This window comes from Pungitius pungitius, chromosome 21 (genome assembly GCF_949316345.1).
Source record: "Pungitius pungitius chromosome 21, fPunPun2.1, whole genome shotgun sequence".
Lineage (NCBI taxonomy): Eukaryota > Metazoa > Chordata > Actinopteri > Perciformes > Gasterosteidae > Pungitius > Pungitius pungitius.
This window is the reverse complement of record NC_084920.1, coordinates 13,238,052-13,256,111: the sequence shown is the minus strand read 5'-3', so window position 1 is coordinate 13,256,111 and position 18,060 is coordinate 13,238,052. Positions and strand designations below refer to the sequence as shown.

At 40.0% G+C, this 18,060-nt stretch overlaps 3 protein-coding genes and 1 long non-coding RNA gene across 4 annotated transcripts; all 4 read left to right on the top strand.

The window, feature by feature from the left end:
- Nucleotides 1-666: 666 nt before the first annotated feature.
- Nucleotides 667-4,860, top strand: LOC119212831 (5-hydroxytryptamine receptor 3A-like). The gene is made up of 9 exons (XM_062560246.1): nt 667-1,070; nt 1,495-1,539; nt 1,655-1,764; nt 2,034-2,203; nt 2,455-2,609; nt 2,793-3,003; nt 3,084-3,257; nt 3,811-3,899; nt 3,990-4,860. The coding sequence occupies exons 1-9, from the start codon at nt 888-890 to the stop codon at nt 4,215-4,217; spliced, it is 1,365 nt and encodes a 454-aa protein (XP_062416230.1). The 5' UTR covers nt 667-887; the 3' UTR covers nt 4,218-4,860.
- A 910-nt stretch (nt 4,861-5,770) lies between these two features.
- On the top strand, nt 5,771-11,015 carry LOC134107880 (5-hydroxytryptamine receptor 3A-like). The gene is made up of 13 exons (XM_062559989.1): nt 5,771-5,871; nt 6,028-6,105; nt 6,308-6,352; nt 6,505-6,600; nt 6,689-6,843; nt 7,457-7,501; nt 7,615-7,724; nt 8,581-8,750; nt 8,930-9,087; nt 9,521-9,731; nt 9,815-9,940; nt 10,066-10,127; nt 10,323-11,015. Exons 1-13 carry the CDS (start codon nt 5,835-5,837, stop codon nt 10,554-10,556), a joined length of 1,527 nt encoding a protein of 508 aa, XP_062415973.1. The 5' UTR covers nt 5,771-5,834; the 3' UTR covers nt 10,557-11,015.
- Nucleotides 11,016-12,481: 1,466 nt separating this feature from the next.
- Nucleotides 12,482-13,744, top strand: LOC134107895 (uncharacterized). Its single transcript, XR_009942876.1, has 3 exons — nt 12,482-12,650; nt 12,868-12,936; nt 13,518-13,744. It is a non-coding gene; the product is annotated as an uncharacterized LOC134107895 (long non-coding RNA).
- Nucleotides 13,745-14,494: 750 nt separating this feature from the next.
- LOC119213060 (5-hydroxytryptamine receptor 3A-like) lies at nt 14,495-17,074 on the top strand. Its single transcript, XM_037464084.2, has 8 exons — nt 14,495-14,650; nt 14,806-14,915; nt 15,048-15,217; nt 15,301-15,461; nt 15,592-15,802; nt 15,909-16,082; nt 16,221-16,306; nt 16,580-17,074. The coding sequence occupies exons 1-8, from the start codon at nt 14,648-14,650 to the stop codon at nt 16,817-16,819; spliced, it is 1,155 nt and encodes a 384-aa protein (XP_037319981.2). The 5' UTR covers nt 14,495-14,647; the 3' UTR covers nt 16,820-17,074.
- The last annotated feature ends 986 nt before the right edge of the window (nt 17,075-18,060 follow it).

Below are 18,060 nucleotides of genomic sequence, written 5' to 3'. Positions count from 1 at the left end.
CAGCACATTTAGTCTCCACCAAGCTTCTTATCCCCCCCCCCCGTAAAGACCACTCAGGCAGGATGTACTGACCACTGTGGGAGTGACCCCCCCATCTGACCGCCGGACTAATGACAGTATAAAAAGAAGGCTCGTTCTTCCAGTGCCAGACGGTGGATTTTATTACCGGAACAGTCTGCGAAGACTACACGAGACCTGTGGAGACGTCTCACTGAGTTTAAAGTCGCTGTCATGATTCTTACTGGTTTCTTGTGTCTGCTCTTCCTCACAGGTAAGCTTGGGCAATATCTCCTGCAGGGTGGATGAATTCTAAATTATTTTCCTGAACATTCCTGTGATTCAAACCTTTTGTCTTAAAATTCAAAGAGATTAAATAGTAAAGCTTGGTGTCTGTAATGAAGAAAAATTGCTTCTAGTCTAAAGTTGTCCAGTGGACAAATGTGAATTCCAGAGTGTAAAAGAATCAAATAATAACCAAGAAATGTAATATATTTAAAATATTTTTAAATATATATATGGGAATCCAAAATGCTTGTTAACTTGTTTTTGTTATTAAACTTGGACAACGCCTATTTATGTGAAAAATGGAACAAATCACTGCAGTAATGTTGATATTTGAAAGTCATTAGTGGACTGAGATCACCCCCCCCCCCGCCCCCCCTTCTGCACACACCCTCCAAACCTCCAAATGGGTTTTCAGCAACAAGAAGCCCTCAGATTGTTACTTTGATATTTCTGTGCTGGTGATTATTATGGTTCAGAAATGATGCACGTCTTCCTATAGAGACCAACGTCCCGTTAATACGGGATTGAAGCGTTTTTCAATGAATTTCCGAGCTGAACATGAGAGAGTGTGATCTTAATGAAAGTTTTATTCTTCACACAGAATGATGTCTGTTTCTGCTTTAGATGGAGTTCACTCCGAGCGTGAATGCAGTTATCAGGATATTGTCAATCACTTGAATCTCACCCGAAACAAGGATTTGTTTTACATGACCCGACCCGTTAAAAACTACCAACGCCCCACGGTGGTTTACCTGGAAGTTCTGCTGTACGCCATTCTGGATATGGTGAGTGAAGCTTTATTCGTCAACAGTTCAATTGATTGGCGTTTGTCAGAATAGGTCCCTAAAACTTTCAATATTTCTGCCGCTTTAGGTGAATAGATGCAGCGGTAAAAAATGAAAACTACAGGGTCTGTTAGGGGGAAAATGCAGTATTTGTGTCATTAGCAAATGTTCTAAATCTATAGATTAGAATATTTTAATCTGGCTCTGTATTAGCAATCAACAAATAAATGATCAAAGGACACTCGGAGAATGCCCCCAAAGAATATTGTTTAATACCTTCGATCAAGATTACCATTAAGTCTCTACCATAAAAGTAATCTCTAAAACCATGCCTTGGTGGTGGCTGCTTGAGAGGTTTTTAGTTTTGATTTCTTGTTTAAAATATCTCACTAAATGAACAAACTCTCACACTTTTTGTTTACAGGTTGAAAAAGACCAAAAATTCATCCCTTATGTTTGGACATACGTGGTGAGTTCTGTCGCTGGGCCGCTTTTTTCTCCAAATGGTATATTTCTTTTTGTCAGAGCTGTTTAAATGAATTCTTTCTTTCTTTCTCTTCCCCTTGCTTTTTGACGTGTTTTAGGTGTGGAACAACGAATACGTTTCCTGGGATCCAAATGAGTTTTGTGGAATCGAAGCTGTTTCTCTTCCCGTTGAGATTCTGTGGAAGCCGGATCTCACTATTGAGGAGATGTGAGTGGGACTCACTCACAGTGCACAGAACATGCATACACATATATATACATTTAGAGTAATTTAAATGAACATCGGTGTCATATTTCCAAATTTGAATAGGTTCTTAATCTACCCATCCCAATGTACCAACCTGATCGGGTATCAGCAATTTTATAATGAAATTGACTGTTTACACTATCGGCCTCACGAAGGTGCTGACGTCGTTTCAGTGAGTTCCCCATATTTGTGGCCTATAGTGTTGGTGTGCCTCTGTGTGTCTGATGCAGGATCGAGAAGGACAAGGCTCCTCCGAGTCCGTATCTCACAGTCAAACATAACGGTGAAGTTCATGTCCGGAACGACCAGGTGCTGATCAGCACCTGCAGGTTGCACATTTACAATTTCCCCTTTGACATCCAGAGCTGCAACCTCTCCTTCAAGTCCGTGACGCACTCTGGTCAGTGCATCCGTGTTTGATAAATGAGTTCAATGTGAAATTGATGCCGCGCGTGTGACAGGACTAACATGCTTCCTAATATATTGTTTTGTATGTAACTGGCTGAGTGGCTGGAGAAGTGAGTTCTACTATTATTTGAAATTATTCCGAAAAGCAAGTTAAACGCTGTTCTTCTATTCCCTATATGGGGAGCATATTATTTTCTGTAGTCAATGTACATTTTGCTGTTTCTCTTTCCTCTCCCACCTCAGCGAGAGACATTGAGCTTCGGCCAATGGACAACTCTACAGAGGCCACTGCGTGGTCTCTGGAGGTAATGCGGACCCAGCACGAATGGCTGTTCATCGGCATGGATGTCACCTCCGGCAACTCCAGTGAAAACGACCACCCGATGCTTATTTACACTGTACGTAGACAGACTGGTAAAAACCTATTTAAGTCCACATTTTGATAGTCGTTTGTTTCGTTCGTTTTTTCATATGAAGTCTTTTGTCATCCCTTTCCCCGACCTTCAAAGTGTCAAACCTGCTACTACGTATTGATTTCCTCGAAAAAATGGGAACATCTGACCACAAGTGTCTTTTCACAGATCACCATGAAGAGGCGGCCCATCCTCTACGTCGTCAACTTCCTGCTCCCCATCATGTTCTTCTTGTGTCTGGACTTGGCCTCCTTCCTGATCTCAGACAGCGGGGGCGAGAAACTCAGCTTCAAGGTCACCGTGCTGCTCGCTGTCACTGTGATGCAACTTATTCTGAATGAAATTCTGCCCTCCACTTCAAACAGAACCCCTCTTATAGGTGAAGGCGCTGAAGCTATGTCTGGACAGTCGATAGATGGTCATTTGTCCACGTTAATGATGCTTCCTCCCTCCCCCCAGCGGTCTACTGCATTGGAATATTTGCTCTGATGCTGTTGAGTGTTCTGGAGACGATTGTCGTGATGCATTTAATGGCAAAAGACTCCCAAGCATCCAAAGACAAGGAGGCAGAGGAAGGCCGAAGCAGCAGCGAGGCCGATAACCAACGAGGTAAAGGCCAAAGTTCTCATGGAGGTAAGACCAGGAGCCAGCTATTTGGAAATAGTTGAGAATAAAAACTACCGATGGTATTAGGAAATCAGTTGTTTGTGTAAATATTTTCACCACTAAAATCTGCCACATAGAGCTGGCTGGAAACCAAAAATTTCACCCAACTCTTTGAAAACCTTTTTTAAATTGATTACGTAAACCTTTAAAAATGTGAATACATTATATAACATTAGGTCAGTAACTTTAGACTAAATAAGGCTGAAAGGCATACAATAAGGTAAAATAATCCTTTATTTGCACCGGGGTTGGCAGTTCGAATCTTGGCTGCTCCATGTCTCATGTTGGAGTGTCGCTGAGCAAGACAGCTAACCCCTAACTGCCCCCCCCGGTGCCTTTACTGGCAGCACACTGCTCCCACTGTGTGGGATGTGTTGAATGCAGAATAATTTTAATCTTCTTCTTAATGTGAAACTGAAGAGTTTCTATTTATTTTAGGGTTTGATTGTCCTTTTCTCATTTTATTTAATTAGTACATTCTTGTTAATCAAATTTTTTTTGGGGGGGGGGGAAATTTCAGAGGTGCGTAAATGGACCCGATGTGCATGTATCAGCGATGACTCCAATGGCGAAACTCCTCCCGAACATCCGCAGCAAGCGGCCAAAGAGGTTAGAATCGGCTCACCGCCTCATCTATGGCTGCTGATGATGTATAAACGCATAAAATAATGAACCAGTCTACTCGCCCCTTTCGTGCAGGACGACGGCAGCACGCTGACGGATCACCTTGCCTTGGAGACGCTCTCGCTCGAGCTGAGAGAGATGGAGAAAACGTTGTCCCTGCTCCAGAACAACGGGAAGGAGGAGGAGAGGCCCGGCTACTGGACCGGAGTGGCTAAAAAAGTCAACAAATATTTTTTGATTTTCTATGTAACAGGGGTCTGTCTGTTTTTAATAATGCTCTTATTTGAATGGATCTATGCATAGAGGTGATTATTGCTACCTGTTAATATGACTAGCTTTCTATATACAGCGGGTGAAATAAGTATTGAACACGTCACCATTTTTCTCAGTAAATAGATTTCCAAAGGAGCTATTGACATGAAATTGTCACCAGATGTTGGTAACAACCCAAGTAATACATGCATACAATGAAACCAAAACTGAGAAGTTCAGAAATAAAGTTCTGTGTAAAAGTGTGAAATGACACAGGAAAAAAGTATTGAAGAAAAGGATGAAGAAAGGGAGGCGCAAAAAGGTATGGAAAGCCAAGACAACAGCTGAAAACTATCAGTAATTAAAAGCAATCCAGACCCTTATCAGTGCAAATTAATACCAGCTGGTTCAGTCCCAACTAATGGCCTACAAACAGGTCTCATTGCTAAGGTGTCACACAAGACACGTCCCATGATGGGTCAAAGCAAAGAGCCGTCTCAAGGCCTTCGCAACCTAATTGTTGCAAAACCCAATGATGGCATCGGTCATAGGCGCGTATGTGTTACTTGGGTTGTTACCAACATCTGGTGAAAATGTCATGTCAATAGCTCCTTTGGAGATATATTTACTGAGAAAAATGTCTTTTGCATGTTTAACTGCATGATAAATCAATAGTTAATGCATATTTAAAGTATGGATATTGTAAAATTCTAGTTCACTCGTATAACATTTGATGTTTGCATGTCTTTGTGCATATTGCAACCCAAACCTCCAACACGTCATACATACATTAATTCTTTGCCGGAGCTGATCTTTGATCTGTTGTATGTTAAATGAATATTAGACTTATTGTATAGTACAAATAAAGAACAGAACAAAGTTCCTTTGTCCTTAAAGAAACTCACACATATTCATGTTTTTGTCAGCTGTGGGGACCCAGTCCTTTTGGTGACTTGTGAGAACCTCATAATTATGGGATGTCATTTCTTTTCCTGACGTAAAATATGTTCATCTTTTTCATTTAATCTCTATGTAGATGAGTGCAATTACAGCGTATTTGTTTTAATTTGTTCTAGGCTGTAATGTCTACTGTGGGAATGACTGCTGTCTCAGGATGGATGTTTGATTAGAAAATTACCTAAACAAACAAGCTCGGGGCCACTGCTATGAGTGTGTGGGCTCAATTTTCTTGCTAGTAATGATAGTTATATTAGTAATGTCATATGTGGGAATACTAGTGTTCAGCTGGAAGTAGCTTCAGAGCTGCTTGTTGTTCAATTATAACAAAAACAATGAATAATGAATAATGCTTGGATATTTACGAATGACGGGAAAATAAAACCTCGTAAGATTGTATTATTCTAAAAATCGTCTACATTGCAAATTAATCAAAAGCCCTTATTGTGAGGAGCTGTTTGTAGGGTGAAGAGAACCAGTCACACCTCAGATTAGTTGAAGATTGGTAGATAAATATAACCTAGTTTGATCGTTTGTTTCACAGAGTTTCCATTGCATAAGTTGTGTTGGACTAAAAAAAAAAAAAAAAGCACAAAAAATGACAAGGGCTGGCCATAAAATGCGTCCGTCCCTCTTCCAATAAAAGGAGGGGTGGTGATTACACTTTGACAAACGTTTCCAGACACCAAAGAGGAAAAGGTCGCAGCCACGATGCTCGCAGGTTTCGTCTTTCTGTTCCTCATCTCAGGTAAGACGGAGCGTTTCTGTTGGATACATTTTAATCACACGGAATATGTCAGAATGAAAGAATTTGACTAAAAATAATAATGCTTCAAGCTATTTCCAAAAACTACCCCTGATGTGGTTTTTAACACTTAAAAGCCACTTAAACTTCTTTTGTCAGGTGGGAGTACCTCCAATATTTCGGTACAAACCGAGCTTCATGGTGATCAACCGAACTCCAACTATGACAATGATGAAGGTGTGTAATCAGTAATCATTTAAATATTCATCTGATATTTGACAAACGATAGCCTGAAAAAATATTGTATTATTTTATTTAATGTTTGTTAAATGTATAAGGATGAGGATAGGGTGACCTATATATCTAACATTCTCCTAAACAGGGACAGTGTTCCCTGAATGTTGATATTAACAGGCTTGATTGTTTTTTTTTTTTACAGGGCTCAACATCTCAACGGCAGACATCTTAAAACCACCAGAGCTCAGTGCGAAAAATATTTATTCAAAACATTTTGTTCACCAAGATAATTTTCTGAAAGGAAAAAATAAAAAAAAAGTGTTCTTAAAGAGTTTTTGTTAAAAGTTAGCACTTCCTGCAATTAAATCAAAGTGGAACCTGTGCACTTTTTATTGCTAGATGGAAGTACCAACCAGCACTCAAAATATCCCCAGCTTCAACAGAGGAACTATACAAACCGGAATGATGCTACCACGACTGTCATAAATCAAAAAGGTCTAAGAGATCAAAAACCTTAGATTTTGTGGTGATTTCTTTCCCATTTAGACTAAACCTTCTAATACATAACATGTCATCACTGTAGATGTGAGAAACCCCAGCGTGAGATGCTCCCATCGGGATGTCTATAAGTACTTGAACCTGGTGAAGGACAACGTCAACTCCAAGATCCGGCCTTCTTATTATCGATCACCCACCAGGGTAAAACTAGAAATGCTGCTCTACGCCATTCTAGATGTGGTGAGTGGCTTCTTAAGATTATAAATTAAAATATTATATAAGTTCTATTAGTACCAATTCTGTTTTTGTCTGTTACGCATCAAGATATTACTAAACCATGCAAGAGCTTGATGAGGCCTGTTTTACCGTTTTCAAGTTTCCAGAATAGTTTCTGTGCTCTGAGTGATTTCTAATTTAAACTTGATGGGCATTAATCAATGTTTGTTCACTCCCAGTAACTGACCCATCTGAAGGGTCATGTAAAAACTTGTGCTGTCAACATTAACGCGTTTATCCATGTGATTAATGTAGCCGAGATTAATGAGATAAAATATTTATCACTTGTTTAACTCAACTCAACCTGTGGAGGCTATCTGCTAGCTGCTAGGTGCTAGGCTTGCTGCTAGGCTATTTTCATCTCAACATCTACCCTGGACAGGACTACCACTGTCTCAAAAAAAACAAAGAACAATGTAGTTCAAAATGTGCGATTAGTTAACTTTTTTTAATCTAGTAAAAACTCTCTGTCTGCTTGCAAACTTAAAAACTTGCATTACCACTGAATTTGTATTGAGTTTTATGTCAGTTCCCCCGATGTAACTTTCTTTTTACTTGTTTTTGTTTTTTGTCAAAGAACGAAAAGAAACAGCAATTTGTTTCCCACATTTGGGTTTTTTCGGTGAGTTCTTTCGGGCAAAGAAAGCACAATTTGAATTAATTCTCACCTCTCCCTTCTTTGGAAAACTCAAATGTCTTTTGTTTCAATGCACTTTCCCATGTTTTCCTCTGTAGAGGTGGTACGACCTCCAAATTTATTGGAATCCTCAAGATTTCTGCGGTATTTGGAAGATTTATCCCCCTTCGGATGTATTTTGGACGCCAGATCTAACAATCGAAGAGATGTGAGTGTGGATGCTCATACTCTCATTTCAACCATCCACACATGTCCACAACACATGTTAGTGTTATGGCAAATATCATTTCATTTAGGGAAACCACTCTCGTTCAGGGGTGAAAGTTAAGATACCATACTTTGAAATGCATTTTGTCCATTTGATTTTAGTATTTTGGGTCACTAACGGAAAGTGCTACATATAGTTTGGCTTCTTTCCACTTCAAAGTTGTAGACATTTACATTTTCACAGTTGTGATTTCACTAAAAGGAGTCTGTTTTTTCTTTTCAGCTAATTTTTGTAACTTATAACTATCCTTTTCAGTCTTCTACACTATTGCAATAGCACAGAATTTCCAATCGTATCAGCCACACCTTTTCTTCGACTTTGATTTTTTTTACCTGGACTTTGTGTTGGCCACTTGTCTGTCTACTGTAACTCTTTAATATGCAGGGAGAATGTGGTGTGACCGGTGTGACAGTGACTTCTGGTTAAAGTTAAACACGTCCAATGCTAAAGCACATTGTAACAGTAGTCCAAGTAGAGAAGAGCAGTGAACACAGCAAACTGACATCAACATAAGTCACCATGAGTACTGATCAAAACTCCCTCAGTTCTTTACAATTTTGAAGTTTTCATCTCTAAAAAGAAGACGATGTGGTATTGTTTTTTATAAGTTAACAGGCACAATGGAGAGCACTCAGACTTTGTTCTTTGTATCTGGTTCAACGCGGCCTGGACAAGTTGGTTGGAAGTATTTTTGCATTTACATAGTTTTGTGGTCCAAACTCGTCATATCTGACAATATTATAGATCATACACAATGTGAAATTTAGTTAAATAATTTGTGTTTGTTACCATTCAGGATAAACGCTGATAAGCTCCCTGTGAGTCCTTATCTCCTTCTTGACTACGATGGAGAGGTCTTCCTTCGGAGCAACATGGTGGTGGTCAGCAGTTGCAGGATGGAAGTTTACAAATTTCCCTTTGACGTCCAGAACTGCAGACTGACTTTCAAGTCCATTGTACACTCATGTGAGCCCTAAACCCTGTGTTCAGTTTCATGAATTCCTTATCCATGTTAAGGTGTTCTCGTCACTGTTTGAGTTTGAATGGGAATGTTTCAATGTCACCTGAACACAAATACAATGCAATCCTTCCTGAACATGCAAGGAAAGTTTAAAGGTTATTTTTTTTTTCATCTCCCAAAACAGATATCGATCTGCAGCTTCACAATTCGGCTGACAGCAAATGGAATATGGACTGGTCTCTTGATAAGATGACCCAGTCCGAGTGGCTGTTTGTCAACATGAACATCAGCGAGGAAATAGTCAACAATTTTGATCTAGAACAAACAGTACTTGTTTACACTGTAAGTATCTCTGGATATGCACCTGTAAAAGAGCATAAGGAAAATTGACAATGGTATGTGGAAAACATAGTAAACAGATACATTATGAAATATTTGTCCAGACCAAAACATAAGGAAACTAAAGAGAACGGAGAGTGATAGAGAAATAGAAGACTACCTAGTTTTGATTCAGATAGCACCCAGTGACTCAAAAAAGCCCAAGTTAGTAAGAACAACAGTCCGACCCTCACGTAGATCCTCAGTACACCTGAAGGCAGCAGCACCATGTCACATCTCCCTGCTCATACCATCTCCCTCACTGGAGAGATGTAGTGTCCCCTTCCAGGTGAAGTTTCCTTCAAAGTTGCAGCTTGTTGGGTCCGATTAGCTTGTTTTTCCTGTTTTCAGCCTTCGCAGATCCAAGCATCAACTGACCTTCGTCCGTCCTTCACAGATCACCATGAAGCGGCGGTCTGCCCTCTACATCGCCAACTTCCTGCTCCCCATCATGTTCTTCTTGTGTCTGGACTTGGCCTCCTTCCTGATCTCAGACCGCGGGGGCGAGAAGCTCGGCTTCAAGGTCACCGTGCTGCTCGCCGTCACTGTGATGCAGCTGATCCTCAACGAGATCCTGCCCGCCTCTTCAGACAGGATCCCTCTCATAGGTAAGGAGGGTCACATGGGCGTCAACAGTACTGCTTCCTCCCCGTTAGCCATCTACATTATTGATAATGCTTTCTCCCTTCAGCGGTCTACTGCATTGGGATTTTTGGTTTGATGATGCTGAGCCTGCTGGAGACAATGTTGATGATGTATCTATTAGCAAAAGACTCTGCATCCGAAGCAAACTGGGCAGATGAAGACCAGAGCCGCAGTGAGTACTGTTGAGACAAACTGGGCTAAGCTTACTGCTGCACAGGTGGGATAGAGCACAATTCTACAAATTCATGATTTAACTTCACATTCTCTACTGTCATTGAATCTAACGCATTCTTTTAGATTTTAAGAAAATGACGTCTGCTGATGAAACTCCATCCGAACAACTGGCAGTCTCCAAAGAAGTAAAGGTTGTGTTGCATCTTGAAGATCTGTTCCCCTAAATTATAAAACAAAACAAACAAAAAATAGGTACAAAAACGGTTCAAGGCATCACTTGGATGAACCGACACTTTTAAATCGAATCATAATGTAAAGAAAAACACAAAATCAAATGTTGCACATCTCATTTTTAATAATCTACTGAATCCTTCCTGAAGGGCGACAGCAGCAAACTGACTGTGGAGTCCATTGCTTTGGAGAACATCTCAGATGAGCTGAGGGATGTGGAGAAAACGCTGACTCGGGTCCTTAACGCCAGGAAGGAAGGAAATAACTACTGGACCAGGGTGGCTCAAAAAATCAACATAGTTTTCATTGTTTTCTACGTCATAAGTGTCATCGCGTTTTTGACTTTTCTCTTTTTACTGTGGAACAAACCAGATGACGTGTAGTGCTCCCCGAATTAGTCAAATTAACAGGGGCATCCATTGCACAGCTGCCATTATAAACTGATTACTAATATTATCATTGATTTCTTAAGCTGGGCAGACATTGCAAATCGGTAGTGTTTGATGTATTTGATTTGATTTTACTATTTGTATATCAATACTTAATCACCACGTTTTCATCATTACATTCTGGTTGTTGATTGGCATAAAGCACAGGGGACGACGTCCTACCTTTGGGTGTAATTTACTTTTTTTTAGCCAATCACATATGGACATTACAAAAGTGAGGTTCACTTTGAGAGGTCTCGCCAGGAGGAGCCCTTGCTCCTCTGTCCTTAACCACTTTGCTTCCTATGCTGTACATGTTGAATCCTCTAAATCAATTTTAATTATTTATGTTCTTTATGGATTATCCTGGGATTTGGTAATGTTCTACTACAATCAATTACTCTTTTATGTATTCTGATCCCCCCCCCCCTGTATTTCCTCTCAAAAATAGAGGGGGGGGGCTTTTCTGTTTGTCCTACCATAATCTGCATGCATACTATAACAAATATACAATCCATTGAAGACAAGGTTTTTTTCTTTTATTGTTTGAGAGATTTCATGCTTTATTCATGCACATTTATCTTAATACAATAACATATACAATAACGTCTTGATGTATCGTACAGGGGTTACCAGGTTTTCTAGATTCTTGCAGGAAACTTTAAATATTGATATTATGATGCAGTGTAGTTAATGATATTTGCTATCTTTTGATTCATTTATCCATGTTACTATGATGTGCGCAGCCATTGACTTTAGAGAACGCATTTAAAGCAGCAACTAGAGCAGCTCAGCTGACTAACAGCTGACCAATGTTTTTACTATTATAATGCTATATCGGGCTAATAAATTCAAAGCTATACATTTCTGGGTTTGGTTTTGTATACATTCAGTGGTTTCAGTTCCACTGGTGACGTGCTCCAGTGAATGAAAAATAATCTTAATGAGTTTGGAATCCCCTGATTTCTTTCTAGTCCCACCACATGGTTGTAGTTTGTGGTTTTGATTGAAATATATCAAACTATTAGAAATTTGGTTTGGACTGCATGTCCTTCTGCGGGTGAATTTTGTCACTTTTCCTTTTACACCATCATCCGGTCTTTTTTTTGTCTAATACTTTGGCTGATGATCAAAACTGTCATCTCCTTCATACACTAAATATATGTTGGTGGAAGTAGTGTTTTGTTAAAGTTTGCAGGCTGACACCAGAAATAAGAGAGTGAACGTTGTAAACCGTATTTCTGCTAGACATTAGTATCTCAGCATGTCTTTGTGAGCATGTCAGCTTTGTGACAGGATTTAGCTCAGCATCAAAGACTGCAGACTGGTTTCTAAATTACAACAAAAAGCATAAATTCTGAATTTGCTACGGCTTTGATTGATACAACAATGGCAGCCGAGACTCATGGGTATATTATATTTTAAGCCATTTTTTATTTTGAAATAATAATAAGCATGAATGCTGATGGCTGTAAAATAGATCAATTTAATTTAATTGTTCCAGAGACTGCTGCATTGGGCAAAAAATCCCCGAAATTCCACTATGCATCTCTATCAAAGGATGATGTTGGGGAACACGGCATTTGGGAGTCACACCTTCTTACTTTAATTTTTGTTGTGAGTAATCTTCATTCTTTGTTACTTCGTGCTTGACACAAGACTCCCGTGAGATGCATCACCCGCTTTGAACCAGTTGATGTGGAAATCCACACAGCAGCAGCAGCGGAAGAGGAGGAGGAGGCAGGAAGTTCAGCATTTTGGATTTTGATGGCAAAATTGATCTGTTTACAGGCGACTAAGTGACTGGGATGTTGAGGTTGCTGCTGCTTAATTGCTTTAGGCGACTTTCTAATATTGACTGAGTTTTTTTTTATTTTTTAAAAGGGTCGGTCATTGGATCCTCCCGTCATTCTTCCAGTAAAAAGGCAGTGACACTATTAATGCGAAAACATTTCCAGACAGCACAGAGGAGAAGGGAGGCTCATCCACTGGGCACATCTTTCCCAGTCATGATGCTTACTGGTTTCTTCTGTCTACTCCTCATCACAGGTAAGCTGGAACAATTCAGGTGTCATATTTTCTTTTCTACCCCAAATAAAATTTAATTGAATGTAGCATTCTTCATGATATGCAGTATAAAAAATATAATTTTTAAAACGTCTGGCAATAGCCTTTTCCAAAATTGATCCTCAATGAGTTTTTAAAAACGCCTCAAAACTTTTAAACCGCTGCAATGGAATCCAGAGCTGTGAACTTCTTTTGTCAGGTGGAAGTACTTTCAATTATTCGGAACAACCAGAGGTTCAAGCGGTCTCCAATCAGGACAACGAGGAAGGTGTGTAATGAGTATTTTATTTCAATATTTTTTCGATAGTTTATTCTATGCAGAAGTCTTAAAACTGAAGACTTTTGCAAGACTCTGGAAGCATTTTGCATGTGAAGTAGTAACAAAACACAAGGCAATGTTACTGATTTAAACTATGAAGTGAAAAAAGAAATTGAACAAATGACCATGGTCTGTATAAGGATTACTTGGACTGAGCCTAGATATTTAATCAAACTGCTGAAGGTGAAAATCAAATGGGGAGCCCTGTTCAAAACCTAAATGACTGTTAAATGCTGAAAAAATCCCCATCGGAATGACGTCATAATCCCCCGCAGTTCTGCCAACGCCCATCTCACGATTACAATTCAGAAGCAGATCAAGGGGGCCAATATTTTTCAAACTTTGCTAATGAATTCAGAAGTAGTGCACGGAAACTATTGTTTGTCAGTTATTAGAAACACAAAATGCTAAATGTGACGTATTAGAGTTCCCCCAGATCCTATTTAAAAGCATTAAAGTTATTTTTAGTTTTCCTTTTTTAACAATACACTCATTGCTAGAGAAGATGTTTCTTAATATCCTTCCAATAGACGTTGTGGACTCTGAGGGTACCTGCAGTTATCAGGATGTTTTAAACCACCTGAACCTGACCAAAAGCACCGAGCTGTACTCGATGACCCGACCTGTTAAACATCACAAATCCACTACTCGAGTACACCTTCAAATGGCGATCTATGGCATCCTCGATGTGGTAAGTTTTAAATAAAGCTTTAAATTGTCTCTATTCTCCTTTGGATTTTAAGAAATATTTCCTTTTTTTTCCCCCAAGAACAAACCATTTTCTGTTGATGGCACTCTTGCCCCATAAAGTGTTGGTTTGTACTGATACAGGCCTCCTGGGAACTGTGCTAACATTGTCAATGTCTGATACCCTACTTTTATATTTAATTAACTAATATGCAGCTTAGGTTCTTTTTTACCAACTTCAGGATTAACTTTTGAAGCAACTTTTTAACAAGCTTCCGATTCTGTGTTGAAACAGCACTTTCTATTCAACTGGTACCAATCCTGTTATTAATAATAATATTAATTAATTAATAATAATTATGATCAGAGATTCGTGTCGTCCGAGATGCTCTTGCAACTTGCAACTCTTGTGTGATATCAAGTAAATGGCCATGGGTCATTTGATATACCGTTTCTATGTTGCACCTTGAGTATTGTCACTTCCCTGGAGCAAGTGTGAGGTCATGTACACCCTCATGGGTAAATAAAACCGCAGGGAAGTCATTTAAGTACTGACACAGGTGGATAATCTCCTAACCCGCTATCAAACTGAATAAGAGTAGAGATGTATATATAAGCGTAGTGTGTGAGTTAATGTCAACTTTCATTTATATCATTTCATATGATAACATAGTGAACAATATCTTAATTGATTTATTGTAAGTAGGTTGATGTCACCAATGTGATCTATTATTATTATATGCATAATCCACAATGGAAATACTGTGTGCTTTCATTTTCTCTTCTTTGGTGTTTTATAGAAATTCTGACGTTTGAGAACATCCATTTTATATCAACAGCGGCCTAGTCCTATGTTTGATGACTGAGTTTTGCCCTGTGTATGCTATGATATGAAAAGACTTTCACACATAGGGCATTTATTTGCTCATAGAGGGAGATTGACCAGACTTTCGTTCTTTACGTTTGGATCTACATGGTGAGTTGTCTCTGAGTTTTTGATCATTCTCAGATGTTTATTATGACTAGAAACTCAAATAATTTTGAATGAATTCTTTTTTTTTAATACTTTCTTTATGGTTCCTTCCTCCTTCTCTGCTTCTTGCACCTCTGCATCCCTTCATTCCCCTGTAGAGCTGGGGAAATGACCACATTCGGTGGAATCAGGACAAGTTTTGTGGACTCAAACATGTTGTCGTTCCCACCGAAGTATTGTGGAAGCCAGATCTAACTATTGAAGAGATGTACGTTTGAATTGACACGCATGCCTCACAAACTGGGTCTAACACCAACGCACATTGGCTGTGCAAATGCCAAATACTGTGGCAAGATTGAGCCTAACGCTTTTGCGAGCGTCTGTTTTTGCTCCATCGCAGGACAGAGAAGGACAAGGCGCCTCCGAGTCCTTACCTCACTGTTACACACCAGGGTCTCATCGAACTCAGGAACGACTTGATGCTGGTCAGCACCTGCAGGATGCAAGTTTACAAATTCCCCTTTGACATCCAGAGCTGCAACCTCTCCTTCAAGTCCGCGGTGTACTCCGGTGAGTCTGTGAACCGGTGACCCTTAAAAACGTTTCCAGACTTGAGAAAACCTCACGGATCTTCCTGTCATTTTCCACCTCAGACGACGAAATCAAATTTGCAGCCATCCTCAACGCTTCAAAGTTCACCGAGTGGTCTCGTGAGGTCATGCGGATCCAGTACGAGTGGCTGTTCCTCAACATGACCGTCCATGAGAAAACTGTCAACAATCTAAGCTACAACCAAAGCATGATTGTTTACACAGTAAGTATTGACTTTAATCGACATGTGGGCTTTCTATTGGCCCATTTGCATTAACAGCCGCAGCAGCTTCCTCTGATAAGAGGATCTGAGGTGGAAGATCAGCCAACCTAATCCTGAAAATGTTGTACAGATCACCATGAAGCGGCGGTCTGTCCTCTACATCGCCAACTTCCTGCTCCCCATCATGTTCTTCTTGTGTCTGGACTTGGCCTCCTTCCTGATCTCAGACAGCGGGGGCGAGAAGCTCGGCTTCAAGGTCACCGTGCTGCTCGCCGTCACTGTGATGCAACTGATCCTCAACGACATTCTGCCCTCCTCCTCAGACAGGATCCCTCTCATAGGTAAAAACAAAAACAAGCCTGTTCTTATTGGACTTCAATTTCTATGAGCATGAGCTGCAAAATGCGGTTATTTGTCATCATGATCGATGATGCCTTCTCCCTTCAGCCGTCTACTGCATTGGGATGTTTGGTTTGATGATGCTGAGCCTCCTGGAGACCATTTTGGTGATGTATCTGATGGCTAAAGACTCTCAAGACAACGAGGCAGATACAAACCAAAGCCTGAGTGAGGACTGTGGAGACAAACTGGGAAAGGTTGTCCTCCACAACTATGATCCAGGTGAGAAACATTCTAACAACCTTAAACTAAATGTGTACTATTATATTGTATTTGAGTTTACCACAAACTGACAGATTTCATTCCATTATTTTAATACACTACTGCAATTTTTGTGTAAAAAACCCCACATAATTTCAGAGGTGAAGAACTCGGCACGATGTGGCTGTATCTGTGAAGTGTCCGCCGATGATCCTCCATCTGAAATGCTGGCGCTGGACAGAGAGGTCAGATCAGATCATTTAGGTTCGGTTCACCAAAATAAAACAAGAAAATACAGACAGAAAAACACGTATTTTAACTTAACCCATTGGAATAAATGTTAATAGAAGTATGCAAGAAACCGTAAAACCAAATCCTTAATTACCTGAAAGAAACAGGATGAACCAACGGCTTTCATTCTCATCACAATGGGAACAAAGCAGATATGGCCAACGTAGCATCTTTTATGGTCCCAAAACGTGTTGATACCAGTGTACTAAATCCTTTCCTGTCCGCAGGGCGAAAGCCGTCGACTGGCGGAGGAGTCCAGTGGCTCGGAAAAGATCTTGCATGAGCTGAAGGGGCTGGAGAAAACACTGAATCTGCTCCTCAACAGCAGAAAAGAAGAAGGGAAGCCTGGCTACTGGACCCTGGTGACTAAAACAATCAACAAGGTGTTCTTCCTTTTCTATGTCACGGTGGCCTGTCTCTTTTTAGCAGTCATCTTTACAATGTGGATCAACGCTCAAGATGAGTAGTGAATCAAAATAAGATGTTTTGTTTTTGTCGTAATGGTGACAAAAGGAGAGAAAGGCAGCAATACTTTGTACTATTGTACTAGACACAGAAAGTGGTTTGTTCTGCACCAAAGTTCTGAAACATGTAGTTCTTGTGTGTTTTATAAAGTGCACATCTCACACATACACTCTGTACTGGCCTTACGGGACTTATCTGTTTGTATTATCAACTGCCATTAATAGATATTCCATTGTTATTTAATATGCAATGCAATAAAAGCCTACCTTGATTGTGTTTTTGTTTGCTCATCCATTATACTAAACATGCAAACTGTGTTGCAGGAGTCGATTTTCGGGAGACTTTAGAATGCTTCTGTTTCTCAATGAAAATGCAAGTCGCCTTTTGAATCTCCTGCAATAACAAGATCATATTGTCAGCGATTACAGGTCAGTGTCTCACACGTGAACGGCCTTTTAAGTTGTTTAGTCAACTCGACAACAAGCCCTCTCGGTTCCTCGACAACTCTGCTTCCATGTTGAAGTCTATATAACTGCATTGTTATTCATGTTAATACAACAGATGAACCAAAAAAATGGTTTACTGGTTGAGAAGCTGAGCCGGTAGTCACAACACGTACAGAAAAAGGCTCTGAAGATTGCCTTTTAACGCATAGCTTTAATATTCTGTTTTAGATCATCTCTCTAATAATAAATGTGTCTCTTCAGATAATGTAAACAGAGCAACGTGGACTAAAGCGATGAGCTGCATTCCTGTCAAAGACCCATACTGTTATGACCAGCTAAATGCACGTGGACCAAAGCGCAGCACACAGGAGTCACAGGTGAGGTTTTCTGCCACCGAAGGCCACACCTCGATCGACGGACAGGGTATAAAAAAACAGCAAAAAGAAGAGAAACTCCAACATCAACGTCAGATGACCTGACCTTTGCGTTTTGACAATATCTGATTTCCTTTGTTTTCATAAAACCACCTATTATGTGAAAAATATTAGCAGCATATGTTCGCTCACCGTTCCCTGGCGTTAGAAATATAATGCTTGGCTGGCTACTGTACAGAATTTATACTCAGGCTACCATTGCTTTTTAGGGATATTTTTTCCAAAATGTGAGGATATTAAGGAGGTGATGCAGTTAGTTAGCTCCATGGTAACAGTAAGCTCTGATGGGGGGCGGGTTTTTGCGGTCAATTAAAATGGAATCGAATAGGGGCTTTGCAATCACAGTACAAACACAAGGCGGGC

Coding starts and splice junctions, on each gene's coding strand:
- LOC119212831 (XM_062560246.1), top strand. CDS start 888: ATGATGTCTGTTTCTGCTTTAGATGGAGTTCACTCCGAGCGTGAATGC. Junction 1,765..2,033: donor GATCTCACTATTGAGGAGAT/GTGAGTGGGACT, acceptor TGTCTGATGCAG/GATCGAGAAGGACAAGGCTC. Junction 3,900..3,989: donor CGCAGCAAGCGGCCAAAGAG/GTTAGAATCGGC, acceptor CCTTTCGTGCAG/GACGACGGCAGCACGCTGAC.
- LOC134107880 (XM_062559989.1), top strand. CDS start 5,835: ATGCTCGCAGGTTTCGTCTTTCTGTTCCTCATCTCAG. Junction 6,106..6,307: donor CAACTATGACAATGATGAAG/GTGTGTAATCAG, acceptor TTTTTTTTACAG/GGCTCAACATCTCAACGGCA. Junction 8,751..8,929: donor CAAGTCCATTGTACACTCAT/GTGAGCCCTAAA, acceptor CTCCCAAAACAG/ATATCGATCTGCAGCTTCAC.
- LOC119213060 (XM_037464084.2), top strand. Junction 14,916..15,047: donor GATCTAACTATTGAAGAGAT/GTACGTTTGAAT, acceptor GCTCCATCGCAG/GACAGAGAAGGACAAGGCGC. Junction 15,218..15,300: donor CAAGTCCGCGGTGTACTCCG/GTGAGTCTGTGA, acceptor TTTCCACCTCAG/ACGACGAAATCAAATTTGCA.